General features: G+C 42.1%; 2 protein-coding genes across 2 annotated transcripts in view; both read left to right on the forward strand.

Moving 5' to 3' along the window:
• The window catches only part of LOC112570566 (melatonin receptor type 1C-like), a 33,671-nt gene extending 24,762 nt beyond the window's left edge, over nucleotides 1-8,909 (forward strand). The window contains exon 2 of the mRNA XM_025249079.1: nucleotides 6,875-8,909. Coding sequence (XP_025104864.1) covers nucleotides 7,236-8,342 — 1,107 coding nt within the window. The 5' untranslated portion in view covers nucleotides 6,875-7,235 and the 3' untranslated portion in view covers nucleotides 8,343-8,909. The remainder of the gene's footprint in view (nucleotides 1-6,874) is intronic.
• The window catches only part of LOC112570564 (UDP-GalNAc:beta-1,3-N-acetylgalactosaminyltransferase 2-like), a 178,891-nt gene that overhangs the window by 48,595 nt on the left and 109,376 nt on the right, over nucleotides 1-20,920 (forward strand). The gene's annotated exons all lie outside the window — the stretch shown is intronic.

The following is a 20,920-nucleotide window of genomic DNA, read 5'->3' on the forward strand; positions in this document are numbered from 1 at the left end:
GTTATTCTTGTATCAATGTTCCGTTTCAGTAACTCTCAGTACCAAAGCACAACAGGGTGCTTCACGGAGCTTGCTTCTTTCTTTGTAGTATTTAGAAAAGTAAATTGTTGGGTTCAGAATTCTTCACAATTGTTGTACAGCTGATTTTAAACATTATCTAGTATCATACAAAAATACCATCCATCCAGATGAATGAACATTTGTCACAACAAGCTTTCCACATGCATGTCCTGCTTACAGTCCTTTCTGTGCTTCAACCTCGCCTGGGACACCCGGGGTTATCCGGGTTTTGCTCATTGACATGCAATTTACCTATGGATAGAATGACCCTGTCTTGGTTGTGGACCTAGTTCAGCTAACCCTGGCAAACAGTCCACATTCAAACAGTTTAATTCACCAGAGCGACTGGCATTGCCTGACTTCCCGTGCGCTGTTCCATTAGCGAGCAAGGCGGGAAACCTTCGTCTAAAACAAGAAACATTAAAAAGCAAGCAAGAACCAGGATTTATTTATTCTGACTAAACTATATTTCTTGAGGAAGTATGAGACGACAAAAAATAATCATTCATTTCCATTCGGAAACAAAATGAGCAGCGGAAAAAACGGAAAGGCACCATGTCGATTGAAATATTCATTATTTTGTTTTTGTGTCTATTTTTGCTGCCTTCATATGGGTTCAGTAAAAGGTTATAAACCAAACAGTTCTGTGCCATTATATATGTTCTGATTATTTATTAGGTCAAGAAAAGTTTTTATTCGCTTCCTTTCAACTAAATAAGTAATGATCTCCGGCATGTTTATCTTATGTGGGAAGAGTTGTCGGAAGGAGCACTTTTTGAATCCATAAATGCGAGGTTTTGGTCATTATCTGTGTGTAACATAACGATGTCCTATAAATACTAACCCAGATACATTTGTTCAAGAAGATTAGCAGATAAGCTTCAGATATAGCGGTGAGCAGATATGAATGCCCTGCTTTCACTACTTTGCGAAAAGACACAAGAAAATACGAATAAAAGAGCAGGAGATAGTTTCAACTTCCGAGTATATTGGATGTTACCCACGAGTGAAGTGGGTGGATGGGTATGTGAGGGAATGGACAGGTTGTTGCAGGCAGGACTTGCTGACCTCTGTTTAAGAAAGACATCAACGGCAAACCTTGTCAGCTGCTGTGTGTCCATCCAGTTGTTTCCCGCACCACCCACCCAAAGCACAATACCGACAGACCAGAATAATCATCTGGCACCAGTCAAGGGATTAATGAATGAATGATAAAAGTGAAAGAATTCTCCTTTGCGCATTAGCACACACACGCTTCATTCCCCGCGTGTACAGAAAAACGTGAGCAAAGAAAGAACTGAAAGAGGAGAGGAGGAGGAGAGAAGCGGGGGGAGAGAGAGAAAGAGAGATCGCCAGCATTACCGATGGAGAAAGTATTGCATCCTCTAAATCAAGCTGGGTTAAAAATGGAATCGATGCGGGAGGGTATGAGAAAAGAGCCGAGTGACAGAATATAGCCTGGCAATCTTACACTGTAAGTGCTGGGGAGGGGGAGGCAGCATGCGTGAGGGACATCAATAGAAACGAACACCCGGCATGCACCTCATGTAAGGAGGGGGGACAAAATGGGTCAGTCATTCACCTTAGTCGTCTTTCCCATGTGGAGAAGCTGTCCGTAGGAGAGGAGTGGCAGGATTAGAAGAGATAAATTAACCAGAGGAAAAAAAACCCCACTAACATGCAAAAATGTGGTGAGTCTCTTGACGAAGCGATATCTCCTCCGTCCATCCCCACCACCACTCCCTCCCACCCATTTCAATGGCGGTGGCATGGCCGCAATCTGGTGGGAAGAAATCAGTCGCTGGCCTCATTTAGGGCGCGTGAAGGGTTCGTGATTTCACGTGAGTTTGCAGCATGGCCAGGGGCTGTGCCAGTCTTTGCTGCTGCAGTCTGTGAAGTGGCGGGCACGGCAACGACGACCGTGATGCTCTGGTAGACCACAAACCACTCCACCACAGACAATATCAACATGTTCACATCGTGTTAGGAATATCATAGGTTTCATACGCACATTCACAACTGTAATTATTGGTATTTATACTCATTGGGACTCATTGATTAGCAGTATTTTCAAATGTTTGAGTCATTTGAACAGATAATATATAATTGGTGTATTCCGCATACACTCTTTCAAATAAAGACAGACAAATCCGAGCGCAACATTTACATTTACATTACAAGAGAAATGTGGTCGAAGCAAGTATTTTCCTGAGGTAGTCTGCGCCATTTTTAAGGATCTGAATCAAATAGGTGCTCTGCCCTTCTTCTGAAGAAACTTCTTTAAAATACAGAAGCTGCATTTATCTCAATGTTAGTAGTGAGCTTTCCTTTCACCAGTACTTTTGCAATTTATCGTTTTTCAATTGAAACCTACATAAGTCGAAGCCCAGAGCTCGATGCATCCTTTTATTCATTTCTTCTGATTCTGCTGTCATAACTGATTATGTGTGAGAGATGGCAATGCTCAACATTAACTTGCTGATTTTAGTTGCTGATCGCCGACTTTCATGCAATTCACTTGTAGAGGTTTTATTGATGATGGTAACACTAGCTTTGTGGACCTGTCACCACAGCTCACGTCCATACTTTCCTCCGCAATGACAGATGTAAAATGACAGGTCTGGCTCTCTGTATCTTTGTAGAAGCAGTTTCAATGTAAATTTCTTGTTGCATATTAATGATGAAAAAAATTAACGACTTTCATTGCAACGGCTGAAAATTATCATTTAAATTGTAAGGATTTTGTCTCGGTTGCTTTTACAGGTCCATTGAAGGAAAATGCACGCAGGAAATATTATATTTAAACTTGCTTTTTAGTGCCGCAAATTTCTCATCCTTTTTGTTTCTCAACGAAGGCTAATTATAGTAGGACAATTTTCATTCAACATTCGAGAGACTTCGATTCTTGGTACACGCCAATCTGACAAGGTTTTGTGTTAAACGAAGCACATTTGGTTGGAAGGAGGGAAAAAAGGACAAGCACTGAATGGCTGTGGTTAGAGACTGCGCCCGATGTTGTGCAGGTGGAGAAAGAAGTGGCTTACTTAGGCAATCGTACAGGTCTGGTCCTGCGGCTAGTTCCCTCCTCGCATGGTGTTAGCTTTCCATTCAGCTTTGTTAGCTGCTCAAAATTGATTCGCCCATCTTTTAAATGAACTCTGGGAAAATGTCCGCGGGCGTCTTCTGATAGAGATCGTCTTCACATTTCTTGTTATCAATGAGGCGCGGTTAAGGCGCTTTTGGACTTTGGGAAATGCTGTGGCGAATATGGTTAGAGTACATTTGTCTAGTTTTTTGTTCATACGAAAGATTATTTTGGAATAAGAGACATGAGCAATATCTTTCTTCCTAGGCAGAGAGAGAGAGAGACGCACACGTACATATACACTTTTGTTGAAAAGTGAAATTTATCTAAAATGTTGATTAGACTGTAAAAAGAAAGAAGTTAGCTCGCCTACACACTGGGTACTGTGCATTTCAACATTCATTTATATTATTCGTGGTAAAAGCATGGCATCTAATTACCTACAACTTGAAAACATATCTGCTCTCCAAACTGTCTTATAATACCACCCTTAGACAAGTTGAAACATGTTTTTATAGACAAGTTATTTTAAAGCATTTCGACGCTTTAAATATCTAATTCAAACTTTTTTCGAACTTTTCAAAAACTTTTGTTGATATTTTGTTTACTTACTTGATCTTTTAAGTGGGAGTTGTGCGTGTCTTAGAATAAAGTTTACGTAAGATGGTTTTGTAAAATCTGTATGTTCCTGTCTCCGAATGAAGTGTAACGGTCTTCACTAAAGCCGTTTATTATTGTTTTATTGATGACGCTGCGTCACGAGATGCCCTTCTTCAGCAAGTGGAGAGGGAGGACACTACCAGGACCTGGGCGCAGTCTCTGTAACAAATGTTCCTCAAAACAGACTGTTTATCTCCACTGCGCATGCTAACATTTCTCGGGCTTCCAGCGGTTTTTGGCCTTAAATGGCGCTTCCAGTGATTCTCCTATGGAATTTAAGTATTATTGACCTGAACTACCCTTAAGCACGTGCCTCTGACGTCACTGCAGGACGGCAAACTAATTTTTTTGAAACATCGATTGTGGGTCGTGGCCAGCGTTGGAGGGTAGATGCTTGATACGATGATTGCTGATTGAAAACGGCTATGGTGCGGGCAGATTAAATAGTTTTTCCGTCTAAATAACTTGATCACCGCGGCAAGACACTCTTCTCTGTTTCCTGACGAGGGTTGGTGCAGCTGAGAAGACGTAAGCTAATCTTGTCAGGGCATGTCATTAGCCTGGCCCTCACTTCCTGTCCTCGGGGCGACCAATTTGCAGCGGGAGGCGCCCGCCCACCTCAGTCTCCTGACCTTACGCTGCTGATGTGTCAAAAGGTGTTGAGCACCCAGCTAAACTTCCACAAACTGGAGAGTTGTCCTTCGTTAAGACAAACCCATCCTGACCACAGTGTCACCCCACAAGTAAAAGGGAGGTAATACAGTTTCGTGTGGTTAATGATGTTGCTGAAACTCGAATTCATACAACTGCGTCTGTTGTGAGGTGTTGGAGTTCTCCTTCAGGGTAATGACATGAAATCCGTTTTAGAATATTTGTTATGCTGGAGAGTTGGCACGGATGGCCCCGGTGATGAAATGTGTGCTAGGGTTTAGGTTAGTAGACTCGTCCAAGTCTATTCGGGGATGTGGGAGGTCTTCTCGAATGCCCCCGTTGCGTAGACAGAGATATTTAGTGTTGAAATCACTGAAAAACAGACATCTGAACCTTAGAAAAGTTCCTTTATTTCTCACCAAAGGCTCCATTTCTTCGTCTTCTTCCTTTCAACATGTTTGGTGACTGTAACCCGATGACGCATTTAGGGCTAAAAAGTTCTGTGTGCTGTAATGGGGAAAAACTTGGGTTATTGTCAGAAATGCTCTGGATTCAGAGGCATTCTGCTCCACTTGCATTGTGATGACGCATTTCCGGTAATTGTCGCTGGTGGAATCTTTGGCTTCACATGCCAGCAGCTTGTGTGTGGCGACATGTTTGGTCACGACTAGCCTCCACACTTGGGGGCTTCTTTATCTTTTGACCTCCAGGTCGGGATTATTCTCTCGCTAGTTCATGACACAAATAATATAATCTTTGAAAAATAAAAATTCTCTTATTACACACCCGATCGGGCATATTCAAGTATAATTAAACTCAGACCACAAAAGTTCAGTTTATTTCAATCCTCCATGGGGAACGCGATAAAATAATGCTATGCAACATCAGATTTACAAAATAACACATTAAAAGCATTAATTATAGCATCAAAATACTGCAATTAGAATAACTCTGCAACCAAAGACGTGCATCGCTGACCTCCCCTAGCTCGATGATGACAGTACATGTATACCGTTCTCGGCACTAGTCGAAGTGTCAAGCATGGTTTGGTCAGCGTGTGTCTGAGAACCGCACAAGGTTCGGCAAAATTTGTGTAGTCCTTGATTGAGATTCCAATTTCATTGTCAAAAGCGTATGACAATGCTTAAATTAATGGAAAAAAATATTGGAAGACTGTGATTTTATTTTGATGAAATTATTTTGTTAAACCTGATTAAAATCAGATTCATCTTGCCAACAAACGTGGAATGGAAAGGATGAAGAGTTGGTGAAAGTCCATCATCAACCATTTGGACTTGGTGGTAGCATCTACCCATAGGGGCGTTGACCATCAGATGCAGATTTGTTAAAAATAAAATGCTTTTATGGACTTCTGCAAGAAGAGAGGATGAAAGGTGTCATGAACCTCGGGAAATGGGTACACGAAACGGATAGATGTACCGTGATCGAGCCGCTGCCTTTGGGCTGATTACACCCTCGATTCCTTCAATTCAAATTCGGTATAAATTGCAACATTGTTTTGAGAAAGATTGTTTTCGTTCCGTCTATGCAGCGCAGCAAGTTCATACTAGCGAAGTAAGAGACTCGCGTTTGACTTGGTTGATTGGTTTCTTTAGTGGGGAAATGCTTCCACCTTGACATGATTTCGCACTTACTGGGGAAAGGGAGGAAACTGGAGTACTGGGAGAAAACCCCCTATGCCCAACCCTGCGGACAGGTGTCACAGGGATTTGAACCCTGAGTTTCTCACTGCAGTGGTGACAAGCGAGTTTTTAAACATATACTACCTGGCGCCTTCCTCACGTTTGGCTCTTGACCTCTGACCCTTTTGTTGATACCCTGCTGTCGTCATCTCCACTTCCGGTGTTAGCGCGTTTTTTGACAGTAACCGTAAATATCAAACATTCCATCAGTATTGTGTTTAACTGGTCAGTCATCGAGTACAATAATTTATCCCATTCTACTCTTGATTATTCGTAGATATACTGACTTTGAAATGTGGGCTTAGACGCTTTGAAAGTGTATGGGGCAGTATTAAAACATTTCTAATAATTATCTGTAGCATCTCATAATCCTTAGGTATAATATAAAAAAATTTTGATTGTTAAGAATTTGAAGAAAATAACAGATGCGTTTGCAAGATTGACCTTAGTATTTGTTGAATATTTTCAACGTGTTTCTGGAAAAACAATTAAGCATTGTTGAAAAGGAAATTTTGATTTTCCCAGTGATAATGTTCCAGCTATTTTGACCTTCTGTAATCTCTATGTGGTCTTGAGTTCTTTTCTGTCTCTATTGAAATCGTCACTAGTCCTATTGTAGTCTTTTGCAGTCAAAGTTTTACTTTTCTGTAATATGTCAACAGAAACCACGTTTGCGTTTGAACTTGTATTAATTAATGTTTATTGTTGTCCGCAGTTCGCCTTGGGAAACAGACTGCATTCTGCGTCCATTTATTTTGTCGGATTGGGATTTTGCAATCACTGGAAAGGTTTTTAGATGAAAGACCATCAAGTCTTCTGCACCACGTGGCTATTAAGCTAAAAGCTCGGCCGTCGCGACTGTGGCGAGTCACTTACTCCTCTCTCCCTGGTGTCCATGATGTGGGGGACTTGGCGGTGGGTCATCAGTTCACGCCGAGTGTGTAGTGCTGACGGTTTGTTCAGATGGCTGGTGCTGTGAAATGAGATTTCCTACGAATCCTTAGTGGTCGTAATTACAGTAGTTAAGGAGCGTCGAAGAAATAAAATACAGGCCGTAAACAGGATTAGCATCAGTAATGAGTTCTTTGGCAACAGAAAAGGCCATGCCGGCGTTCAGTTTGGTGGAGGAGGAGAACCTGTCTGTCAACCAGACTGAGATGTTTTCTGGTAACACTACAGGCAAGAATGTAGGTCCCTCCCCCATTGCACTGAATGTGGGGGCAGTAATCATGTTGCTGGCGTTGCTGTGGGGAATATTTGCCAATGCTCTCACCTCCACAGTCATCCTCATGCAGCGAGACCTGAAGAACATCACCAACATCTTCATCGTCAGCCTGTGCATCAACGATATCATCAACCTGAGCATCAACAACCTCCTCGTTCTCGTATCTTACTTCATGATGAGCTGGACCATGGGGGCCGCCGTGTGCGAGATGATCATGCACTTCGCTGTCCTGCTGATGGGGTCATCCCTCTGGCACACGGGCCTCATCTCCATCCACAGACTTATCGTCGTCGTCTTCAACAACTTCTACAAGAAGATCTCCAAACGGGCGTACACCATTTTCGTGCTGGTGGCGGCGCGTGTCGTGCCCATGCTGTTTCTCATCACCCCGCACCTGGGCGAGATGTCCGAGTACCAGCCCAAGCTGCTGCGCTGCCTGGTGCGCCGCGAGCACGGCCTCTACACTATGCTGGTCAGCGTGGTGTTGATGATGCTGCCCTCCGTCATCCTCATCGTCTGCTACGTTGCCATCTTCGTCAAGGTGCACCAGTCGTCCAGCGCCTTCCGCGCCACGCGCAAGCGGGAATGGCTGCGGCGCGAGATCCAGATCACTAAGATGTTCGGCATGGTCTTCCTGCTCATCATCTTCGGCTACCTTCCCTACGGCATCGTCCGCTTCATCGACCGGCGCCTCGAGTTCAGCGCCGACTTCTACGTGGTGATCTCGGTGCTGTACGCCGTAGCCAACAGCTGCAACCCCATCATCTACGGAGTCATGGACCGCAGGATTCGCCATTCATGCTTTCGCGCGCTGGGACTGGAGCAGCACTGCCTGAAGGACGGGCAGAAGCTGAAAGAAGGCACGCAGTGTAACGGGGACAACGAGACCAACACGGAGGCTGTCCCACTCAACAGCTCGCCGCCCAAGAAAAGTCCTTCCAGCCGGAGCGACGTATGACTGAGGAGTGACTGGGAGGATATTTGTAAGCATGTCAACGTATCGGAAGTGTGAGACTCCTGACCAGCTTCAGCTCCGAGCGGACAGTCCAACAAGAGACAACTTTCTCAAGGAGTAAATTGTGTTCAGTAAAGTGACTCTGGGTGGGGATGGAAGTTGGGATTTTTTTCCTCGTCAGCGCAAGCAGTTTTTTTTTTATTTTAGCCTGCAGGTAGAACGTGAAATCCGAGAATTGCTCGAGCCATGCAGCGCAAAAGTATATTAACTTTCTTGGGAAAAAGAAGAAGTTAAACGCCCGGGCAAGAGCCACAGGGAAAGCCGCAGCCCGTGGAAGCAGGCCACCTGCAGACAATGACACCACCAAGCTCGTCCTTCTGACTCTACCATCGCAAGCAGAGACTTGTGTCTCGTTTGTTTTGCCAAGTGATTTGTTGATCGACTTTAGGAGTATGGTTCTTTGAGATGTCATTTGACTCTTTTCCCTGTTCAAAAGTTGCTTGACAACGCGTTGCAAACTTTGTGTGAATTGTGATTTATTTTAACAGCTCTTGATGTAACTGGCTCTTACTTTTGTGTGGGTGGGTGGGTGGGTTCATTCACAAACGTGATCGTATATCAGCAATCTGATCCACCCACGAATAAGCAATCAGAGCAGAAGGAAGAGGTACAAAGAAAGAAAGAAGAAAGAAAAAGAACAGATACTGAAAGTTTACAAGACAAGTAGTGTTTCGGACTTCTTCGAAAACAGATGTGCAGTTAAAAGAATCTCCTTGGGCGAAATGTGTCATACAGTTGTATATATACTAACTTTATCTATGTCACATACAGACAATGATGAATTCCATGTGTAATTCCGGTGCTGTAATGGTGGTAATGCTGCATCAGATGGTGGTAACAGAGCCACGTGGATGTAATAACAGCCTCAGCTGTAGATGGTGAGAACTGCGTTAGATAGGGTCAGACATCCTCAGCGATGAAGTACCTGTATCGCTCCGCCATCTCGAAACATTAAAATAGAAAGAGGAAAGAAGAAAAGCACACAGAAATAAAAAGTATGCCAGAAGGTGGAAGGAAGGCGAAAACGAAAACAAATAATAAAGACAAACTATTTCGTCCCTTCGCCTCACAGCTTACAGATAAACTACTACACTGTTGCCGTATTGTCGGACTTGTCTGTCATGTCATCCACTTTCTCAGATTTTTGTCTGTTGGGAACTACTGCTAGCCTGTTTGTCTACCTGTCTGCGCGCTGTTCTTCTTGCATAGTCACACAACTGGCTGACTGACTCCAGCCAGGCTGTGCGGCCCCTTACCTCGGGGGTAACATCTTATCTCAGGCCAACATGCTAGGCTAGCTGGGTGGCTACTGCCCAGCACTGAGGTTAACCGCTAGAAATGTAGCGGCCAGTGCAAAATAGTTTCACAACCTCCTCCACACCTTTGTGAACATCGCACTTTGTCTCTGGTATTCATGCATGCCACTCGCACGATTGAAATCCACTTCTTGAGGGGAAATTGGATTGTTAGATAATGAGTCGCCTCATACTGTGGAGCATTTATAGATAAGCCATAACGAAGTGCACTTTTTTCTTCTGTTCACTTATCCCTTTCTTTTGTTAGCAATCACCCAAGCACACGCACAGCACTTTGCATCGTCATAATCGTCTTCGTCCTCATTATCGTCCTCATTATCATCGTCATTATCATATCAGCCTCCCCCTCCTAAAATATCATCTCAAATGATATACCTAAAAGATTTAGTTGCTTGTAAAGTAGAAAAAAAAAGAACAGTTGGGATAGAAATAACTTTTTCCCACATTGCAGACGCTTCTTGGTGTAGACATCATTTCTTGGCCTGGTGATGAAGCTCTGTGACAATTATGTGCGCGTGGCCAGCTTTGAAGCAGTCCAGACCTGTCTCACAGGAAAGATTTCTTGCAAGTCCTTGAAGCCTAGTTTCTTTTCTAGAAACTTGACTGAAAGCTCCAGGACCGCCCAGACCTTTGATTTTCTTTTTTAATTTTATATTTAACAACCGCGTTCCTTTCAATTTCCTTCACAAAAATAAGAGAGTGTAGGCAGTCGCCTGTGTGCACTGTAACTAAGGCCATTGACCGGTCTGTGGGCTTACTACTGCAGATTATACGAGGTGGGTTGAAAATTAAAAAGTGAGAGATGGAGAGATGGCGGTAGTGACTGAATGATGTAGCTGTCCGTCTCTTTTCCCACTTCAAAGCCAGTCTCGGGTAGGAAAGCTTTTGAACAAAGCCATCAGCATTGGTTGCTTAGTTACAGGGCACGAGGTTAAGCTACCCCGAGATAGCTATGGATCCGAGCTTGTGTGCTTACCTAGAGGGTTAGTCTACCTGAGGTGGGTAAGTCTTCTACCCAGGCCCGTTATCCAGCCGGTAATTTATCGAGCAGGTTGACGGCCGGTAACCTTCTCCAAACGAGAGTAAATATGACGAAGGCCATGTTTGATTCCAGTCAACAGAAACGAAAACAGTATTTTTCGAGACCTTGTATATACACTGGACAAATATGGTGGCACAGAAGTGTTTAGTCAATGCCATTTTGTTGAATTCATTATCTCAACCTACAGACGTCTTTATAAACGAATCTGAATGTTGAATCGACTTGGTGTTCGTGTTCCACCGGGCATTTTGTTTGTGAATGACGACAGGTAATATTTTTGTTGCCAAATATTAGTTCAGTGAGCACCAGTTGGTCAGAAATGATAAGTTCACCTTCCGCATCTTCCTGTCTAATTGCTAAAACCAATTTCTCATATTTGATTTTAGGTTGACGCTAGCGAGTTTACCTGAACGCATGCGCAGTCTCACCCTTTTTCCTAAATTCCCGACATGCTGTTTCGGCTAGTTCACATCGTCTACATAGTTGTTTTTTTTTATAAATCAGGACTTTGTTCACTTTACCCGATGGTGCACAACCCAAACTTACACATTTATTGTACACAGACGATGAGCATGGACAGAGGCCAGGAAGTACACCAAAGGGACATAAGCACATCTCTCATGTCGGAGTTCCAGGGACCAAGTGCCAGGATATGTCCAGTTGTCCTCAGCCATCTTGTTTGCGTCGTTAAGTGTCGACCTTCTTCGTCTAGGACTGAGGATGTGCGCGATCATATTTTTAAACCAGATTTTAATAACCAAAAAATAATAACAATTGATGTTACCTTGTGTAAAGAGCTGAGTGGAGGATGTTTGTCACGTGGCCAGGACATTGAAGTCTGTCATTGATATGTATTTGGCGCTAAAACAAGAGTAAGTTTTTCATCAAAATCTTCTGATAGAAACTCGAAGAAAGATCAAAAGAACCGCGACCTTTTTGTTCAGATTACTTTCTTTATGCCCGAAGCTAGAGGCGATCTTCTTGAAATAACTGCAAAATGATTCTCTTTGGTGACATTTCACTTTTTCCTAGCATTGAAAGTATCCGTCATTGAGGCTACAACTGAAAGATTATTCTTTTCAATTTTTTTTTTCTTTCTTTCTTACATTCCCTTTAATCTTCCTATACATCCCTCCCCTAGTCTGTCTCAAAAGTGTGCCTACTGACTCTTAGCTTGAGTCTTTCTAAATAGTTTTCTTAGCTTTCTGTATGCAGCCTCCCCTCCCAATGTCCATCTCTTCATCTCACCACCCTTTATCCTGCTCTTGGTCAATCGTTCTGCACAACCAGGGTATGATTATTCTCACATCTGTTGCCTAGCAGTGTCATCATGTGACTCAACATACATACGCCCCGTTTCTCTCGGGGAAAAAGATATCGTGAGAAATGAACGCCGGGCTTTAGGGTGACTGATCGTCAGAGACAATTTCAGACACAGAAGCAGCTTTGTGTAGACGACTCCCGTGTCGATGAAGGGTTCTGTCAGTGTGATTAATAGTAATCTCCCAACCATAGAGCGACTGTTACAGGAGTTGGTGTACCTGCAAAGCCATCCACTCATGTTCATGCAACTGACAGTTGTTCATCCGTTTCATTTTCAGTGTTTATCTTATCATAGGTGCTGCTATACAGACTAATACTTCTGTTGTCGCCATTATCATCCAGGCAGCCATCCACCCATCCATCATCATCGTCATCGTCATCATCATCCTCCGTTGTCTTTGATGTCTTCTGTACTGGTGTTCGTCTCTCTTATTCGATAATAATAATTTATTCTTTGGTGTAGATTATCTTTTTGTATAACTGTCGTTGCCATTTCATCCTCGGTGCTGTTGATAAGTGCATTGTCCATTGAAGATGTCATTAAGAAACCTTTAAAACATGCTTTAATAACAGCTTAAAATATTCATTGAAAAGATTTGTTTCCATTGAAAATGAAAACTTGTAGATACATTCACTTTACAGAAATATGACGAATTTGTGCTTTTACCTAGTCGTCAGCTTAGGCATCAAATGTACAACTCGGTTCACTTCTCACTTAGAGAAAAATGGTTTACTCCCTGTGAAAAGTGTTGTTGATCTCACGAAACTTGTTTTTTTAACAACACTTGTATTACTTTTATTATAAAATCTACACAGATATAAAGCCAGGCAGTAAACAAACAAGCACGCATACACACGCATTGTAATCTAGAGGTGTGAAGAACAATTTGTATATAAAATATTTGCTTTGGTTATTACTAAGTGTGCCATCTTATTATACTTTGATTCCACGGTTGTGTTCTTGTATGATAATTTATGTCCTGTCACAGTGCTGTACCAGAATCCAGTACAAATCTCATCACACGCTTGAGTTTTACATGTCAAAGGTCGTTACCTCTGTGGTAATCAGCTGTTATTGTGACCACGTGATCGCTGAATCCGTGCAGTCATCTCGGAAAAAACGGGTGCATCCCATCTGTGGTGTTGTTTTACATCCTCTCCTTGGTCATTCAGTTGTCAGGGCAGTACGGCTACCTTCATCTCACACTTATGTCTTGGTTTTGTCTCTGTAAAAGTTTGAAATATTCTGAAACTGTAAGTCAACAAGTTCCGTAAAACTCTTTCTTCAAAAACCTTTCTTTAAACTGAGTCTGACTGGGTTGTCGGAGAATTTACATTCCAGTTTTGTTGTAATCTGTTGACACCGTGTCACAATGTTTTTGAGAAATTATTCCTTGGAAACCCAGTGCTCACTAAAACACGAGTTAGCAAACACTATTTAATGCGAGGATAAATGTTTAGGATAGTAACAGTAACAGTAACAGCGGCTGAAAATAATGGTTTGAGGGACATTTTAAAATTTTGGTCAACAAGCCAAGTCCAGATTTTTTGGCCAACACAATGACACATCAGGGCACTGTGGAGGTTTGACTTTCGGCACTTTGCCCTGTTAAGAGCAGCTTTCATACACACACACACATAATGTATATGTACATACTGTTCTACGATTATCACAATAATCTCTATGGTGGTTACAACACAAGACTACAACTGTACAAATGCATCCACACGTCTGTTGTCATAACACCAGTAGTCTATACTCGTAAGTATGTAATGAACATGTCACAGGTATACTGCGGCAGATAACCACACTTGTGAGTAACATATCAGTGTAGACAATGACATTACAGAATTTGTGCCTTTCGTGAAGTGGTTTTGCTCTTTATCTCATTTGTACTTCGCCATTCATTTGCTGTACCCTACCTTACACTCATTTCTCTTTGGTGATATGCTTCGGCTCTCGTGTAGAGATGATAAGTTGTGTTTCTGTCACAGACTCGCGACACTAGGAAGGCATGTTCAGTCTTGTTCTGCACTTTACTGGCGAAAATAAATGTTTACTGTTTACGATCCTCACTTCTTGTTTACTTTGTTGATTGAATAAACTGCTGTGTTTAACTCGAGTTGTTGGATGCCTTCTGTTCTCTCTTTTACTTTCCTTATCTATTATAAAGTTTCTTGTGTTAATCCACTTGTTTTTCTTTCAAAAAAACTAAAACATCACTACAGTTGTTTGTAGCCAGCTATCAGCAGCTGTGTGTTCTTTAAGCTGCTAACAACTTGGAGATTCATTGACTCGGGTTAACCTTTAAACTTGCACGGCTGTTTCGTCTCGCTTGTACCCTGCTGTTTGTTTGTGGTGGTGGTTGTTGTTGTTGTTTTTTAGAAGAACTGATGTGATTTATTGCAGCATCTGTGTTTTTACTGCTACAAGAACTGATATTTCACAGCAGTTTCTTCAAATATCTTAAAAACAGTTTTTCGCTTTTCTAAATCGCTGGCAGCAGACACATAAACTGTTTTCTCGTCGATTTACCAGATACAACACCCCATAAAAACTTTACATCTGTCAGCGGAGAGAAACCAAATGTCGATTATAAGAAATCAGATTTACAGGATGAACCCGATTTGGAAGTGTGCTCCAGAGTTAAGGATGTTTCTTTACACGTTTTCTCTCAAACCGAGGCGAGTGTCTTCATTGTTTTTTTAAAGAAATAATTAAAGTCCTACGGATGTTAGTTGCTGACAAGGAATTAAACCACACAAACCAACCAACCTAACCCTCGGATGTTATTCATTAAATTAAAATACATTCCAAATTACTGGGAAATCCATGCGGACTGGATCCCCAAACCTGCGCAGAAGTCCCATTTCTTCTTATCCTTAAATTGTTGGCAAAGGTGTTCACTGCCTTAACGGTCGTCTATTGATTTTCATCATCTTTGCGACATCATAAAAAGCTGCAGCCAGTGTCTTGGTCCTTTTCCCTGTGTGCTGGAACTTTCCACAGAAGGTCAACAGGTCTGGCGCGGCTGTTTGTAGAAGTGAAGCACGCGCTCGAACAGCACATCGTCGCCCACGCCTACCTCACCGTCATGCGTCAGCACCTTGCACGTGCGTGCATGTATCCATGTGTGCATGTGTCTCAGTGTGAGAGGTAGATGCTGGAGAGGGTGGAGGGTGTGATTGGATTTTCTTCTCGTGGGTAGGTAATGCTATCCGAGATGTTATTACGCCTACGAAGCATCAGACGGATAATAAGCTTTGCATCAGTACTACTTCCAATATGAGGGCTGGATTTAGAAACATGTTTCCACTACCCAGCTGATGTCACAGCTAAGCTGTCTCACGGCAACCACGCAGGTAGTTTGTGTTTTTTTGGAAAAGACTGAGGTGTTAAATTTGTTAGCTGAGTGGAAGGTCTTCCACTGGATGTTCGGTATGAAGTCCTCACCAAGTCTCGGACAGGTCTCACCAATTTTAACACAATCAGGAGCTTGTTCTTAAGTTCACTGTCCTCCCTTAATTCTGGCAGGAAATGTATTCTAACCTTTGAAATATTCCTTAAAGGGGCCATTTTATGCCTCAGTTGTTTCCTTTAATAGAAGCAGGTCTTTTGCTTTGGACAGTCGGTGTCTAACGGGTTCTACGCTTGCAAGTCTTCATATTTTTTTTTTACCTGAAGCCACTTCATCAGAAGTGGAAATACTCTTTCAACGAAGAATTCATATAACTGTAGTATTTCTTGCACCAGGCTGACATCAAGGTAGGCCGTACTGCTCTGTCTAGGATATTTTTTTTTTTTTTTTTGGTGACCACTTCATGTCTAACATTCTTCTGTCTGTTTATGGATTTTCTCAAGAAGGTTTCTTTTTTTTCGGTCAGTCGTCTGTCTGTTCGTTGTCGGAATAGTTTGTAGCCGGGAAACTGCGAGACAGCTGCTGATGGCATTCACCCTTCGTTGAGAAAGAACACTTTTTGTTTGTTACCATGGTGACATCTAGATGAATCTCGTAGTTTTAACGCGTCCCTTTCGGCTTGCAATATGGTGAGGAAATATGTCTATCCTTCAATAAGTATTGAGATGGTTACTCGTTGTACGTTCGAAGTGCATTAAATTATTTCGATGCACAAAGACAAAAATGTGAAATACATTATTGGATTGGCGTCCTTACAGGCTTCAGGGAGGCGGCACTCGGCAGTTTTTGTATTTTCAATTAGTTTGTACAGAAAGAAGTTGTATTAACCAAGCAGTTACAACATGAGACTGTTCTCCCACATTACTGTAGCTTCCTACATGGACTTGAACTGTGGATAAAACAGGAATCACATAGAGAGCTTCCATATCTTTTTTATGAATTTTTACCCATGCACCCATATCCACGCATGAATACACCCACATCAAGAGGATTTTGGTAGAAAGGCTACAACCTGTTGTAACTGAAATAACCAAACTACAATATTCGGTAAGTGTACTACTGAGTTGATACTACTCTCACACTCAGTCCCAATGACAAGCACCATGAAAATGATGACGAAGTAAACATTGTGTAAACATCAACCATGTGTTCGAGAGAGAGCAAGAGATGCTTCCCTAACTGTTCCTGTCTAATTGTTTTATCCACCCTGTCAGGTTTGTGAATCTTGGTTGTTTTAAGGCTACAGTATTTGTTTGCCTACAACAGGTATTCATTTTCTCTTCCTGGATTTGTTTTCTCTCTCTCTCTCACTTTCATTGCCTTTTATGTTGTCCGTGTGTTTGTCTCCTTTCTCCAGAAGAAAAGACAGGATGGAGTCGCTATGGCTGCCTTGTGCGCTCGCTCCATCTCTTGTCCTGAAGATAAAGTGATGTGTGTTGGTGCAATAAAGAACTGTGTGTGGGTTTTTTTTCTATCTAACGGACGAATGTGGAGCAGCCTGCATTGGCAAGCGACTCATTTAACATGAATTATTTGAGTTTTTGGTCGTCAGGAACTTCCTCGTTCAGAAAGGAATATTTCAAGTAATATTTTTGGCTTAAAACCATTTTTTTTTCAACGGTTTTTTCAACCCTTCAAATCGTAAACTTCCCGTTCTGTTCTGTGCTCACTTGTGTTTCAACAACACTTAAAGAAATAGATTATTTTTTACTGTAGTTTATATGCTTGGTAATATTTCATGTTTGATAATATTTTATTTCCCTGTGTTCTATGTTTTTTAGTTTACCTGCGTCCATGCATGAGATTCTCTGTTTTTGTTCGTCTGTTCTCTTTTCTTTCTCTCACCTACTCTCTCTCTCTCTCTCAGACACTCAAACACAAATTTGTTCTGTCTTTATCTCTTCTACCTTTTCACCGATGGCTGAAGACAGAAAATTAAACGATTGATTTCTTGATGTAGTCAGACTTTCACTCTGTATCCTGAAGGCAGTGGGATAGTTACTGACTGATATACTCTTTCAGCACACACACACACAAACACGAAGACAGTGCATAAAGACCACTCAGTTATTGACTGGGCTCATTTTCTCTCTCAACCCACCAACTTTCCATTAAGCAGTGTATTAGAACACTCAGTTATTGATATAGCCCGTTCTCTGTCTTCCTCTTTCTCTCTCTCTCTCCTTCCTGTTCTTCCTCTCTTTCATGGCGCTCACGGTGTGTGAGGAAATCTGAGGGTTGGAGGGAACAAAAGCTCAAGATTTCCACGTGCGAGTTGCACGCATTTCGTGAAAGCACTCGAATGAAGACCAGTGTGGAATTCATTGTGCAAACAACATTTGCCGTGTGTATGGTCAAGCACGCGATGACATTGCAGGCAGGAGATGCGTGACCGTTAGACAGCATTCGATAATGCAGCAGGCAAGAACTCCACCACTGAAATGAAAATTATATTTTTAGCAAACTTTTTTTCTCATCATGTGTTCCCTTTTGTGGAAACTTGTCAGGATTCTACTCATCCTTGATGATGCTTAGAATAGTTACGGAAATGAGTAGGATGCTAAGTACATCGCACGTGATGTGTGGGAGGGAATACAAAATCTCTCATTTGAGCTTGGACAGAAAGAATTCCAGTAGGGGTTAAGAGGAATGCCTAGGAAATAATCCCTTATACCCGGGTATGACTCAGAATGGAGGAGAGGGAACTGGACAGAAAGGGCAGAGGGCAGCGAGAAGACGGCATTTTGGCACCAACAGGTCGACAGATGGCGCTTGTGTAGTCGATGACATGGATTGGCTTATCTCGGCTCAAAACATCAATGCCCAGTGTTCATTTGTCTGTGGTAGTTGGAGTATGCGTTCACATTGTCAAACACGCACTATGTAGAAATATAGTATCGGTATATGTATTGGTATTCATGTATATTGTACATGTGTCAATGTATATGTGCATCCTGTACCTCGACATTCCCCATTCTTTTGATCAAAGACCACAATATTGTTCCAAACAATAATTTTTTTTTTATCGAGGGGTTAAGATCAGATTTGATTCGCGCTCATTGAAAGTTCTCATTTCCTGACTCCACTTGCTGCCATTCTTTAATGTGTTTTGGCCGCTTGACACTAAATCACCCGTGGGGTCATGGATTGCAGTGACCCACACACAGGTGAAGCGAGTTTTATGAACCACATAATGAACTGGAAATAGAAAGGCGAACAGTACTTGCAACAAGGAAAATATCAAAGACCTCAAAATAATACCTTGAGAAATAAAGAAACTAACCCTGAACACCGACATTATCTTTAACCCTCTTTCTTGGTGATTTGCTGCAGAGACCGTTGCTTGAGTTTAATGGACCGTTAGGCTTGCAATCTTTTTTCTTATATTTGGATCATTTTCAGTACCGAGGTCCTAGGTGGTGCATAAGACGTCTATTTGAAACTTCCTTTTTTCTTTCATTTTTTTCTCTGTCAGCCTCATGTTTCGTTATGTTGTACAATTTCGATTCGTGAGGTTTTTTTTTTTTTTTGTAGTTGATCTTCGCCACTTCAAAATAATATTTCCATAAACCTGACTACCTCCTTTCCATTCTATAAACACGCGCCTACAAATATATTTTTTATTACCGTAGATAAAATGATTGTCTAATCTGATACTTTTGAACGAAATTATTTGTACTATGTTTTTCTTCTCTTTCCTCCTCTAGTTTCTATTTCATTCGTTTTTGTAGACCAGTCATGACATAAAGTTGCTAGTATGTACCAAAGGATTGTAGTTGCCGAGGGCCTGTAGTGACAGCAGGAGGAAAGGTCAGATGATATTTTTTTGGAAGACGAAGAAGCAATGCAGGTCTCTATTGTTTCATCAAGATTTTTGCAGAATGATGCGTTAAGAAGTTCTATCGATCTGTCAGTCTTTCCGCCGCGTATCAATCTGCTTTATTTCTTTCTTCATTACTTTCTCTCATTGATTTTTGCTTTTCCTTTCGAACATTATCTTTCTTTCTATTTTTACTTCTTTCATTACATTATAGAAATATCAGATCCTTTGTGCTTGCTGAAAGGGCATCTTACATCCTCTGGTTATTAGCACTATCTTTGGACAATTTCTATTTTGGAAAAAAAGAATCTTTGAGAATCGTTAAGCATTAAGCACTTTTAGGGTATGACATTTTCGGCGGTGTGTCCTGCAATTTCGACATCGACAGTTAAAGCACTCCAGCTGTTTAAAGCCTCGAGAAGACCTTGGACAGAAGAGCAGATTCTGTCTTGGTAAGTCAAACTGTTCTTGCCAAGTCCCTGAAAACTGGGAATAATTTGAAAAGAAAACGTTGACCCCTTTTTTTATATCTTCCTTTTTTCTCTCTCTGTTCCCTTTAAAATGCTATGTGTCCCGGTAGGACATTTAGGACCAGGACCGATTCAGCCGTTGGTTGATTTACTCGCGTTCATTGGGCCGCAGAGATAAGTTACAGCCGGGGCCACGTCAGCACCAGCGGGGGTCTGTAATGTAGGGACGGCAAAAATGACGAGGCTCGTCCTACAGGGCTTCCTTTCAGATGCTTGATGGCAGACATTAGCCTGTGTTTCTCCTTTCGAGCGCAGCCACCGTTGCAATTCGCTGTCACTCGCAGCTCTGAGCACGACGAGGAGACGACATTGACTGAATACCGTTTTTTAACCGTCTTCAAGAACGTTTGATCGGGTTTTTTTTAAACTCGTTACAGAACACCCATTCTGGATCGCACTTGAAGTCTCGCTGTCTTGGTAAGAGCAAAGAAGTGTCCGCATTTAAGTAATGATTGGACGAAATTGTCCCTACGAAAATTTTAGGGTTGTCGAAGATGTACACAGCATGGCAGAGGACGTTGGTGGACGCTGGATTCACCCGGAAGTCGAGGTCCAGAAATTCTTGGTTGATTGCTGATAGCGCCACTAACTGGCCTGTAATTGTGGTCTGGCTATTGTTAATAGAACCGGTGCCAGGAGGTGGCGCTGCCGGTCGGGAGCAAGGGAGCGAACCTCAGAAGGCTTTTAAAGAAGTGCTCTGCGTCCACTGTCGTTGATCGTCACAATGGACGAGCTCAATGCGCCGAGTCCTTTGAAACGGAGATGACCGAGGCGCTCTTGTAGCAGTGGCATATGCATGGAGAGAAATGCACTGCACGTGTGTTTGATCCTTTGTTTGCGTGAAGAAAGACTCAAGATGAATGCTGATAGATGCATGCAGTGGGTGTTATTACAACTGTCATGGGACATTCTGATTGGACCATTCGTCCCAACCGTCCTCTAGTGCTATTAATATGTTGATAACCATCCTCTTTGTCTTCTTCCACCTTTATTTTTACTTCAATTTTTTTCTTCTTTCGTTTACTTGATACTTCTTAAAATACTACTGACAAGTACTACTACAAGTATTTT

This window comes from Pomacea canaliculata, linkage group LG8, assembly GCF_003073045.1.
Source record: "Pomacea canaliculata isolate SZHN2017 linkage group LG8, ASM307304v1, whole genome shotgun sequence".
NCBI lineage: Eukaryota > Metazoa > Mollusca > Gastropoda > Architaenioglossa > Ampullariidae > Pomacea > Pomacea canaliculata.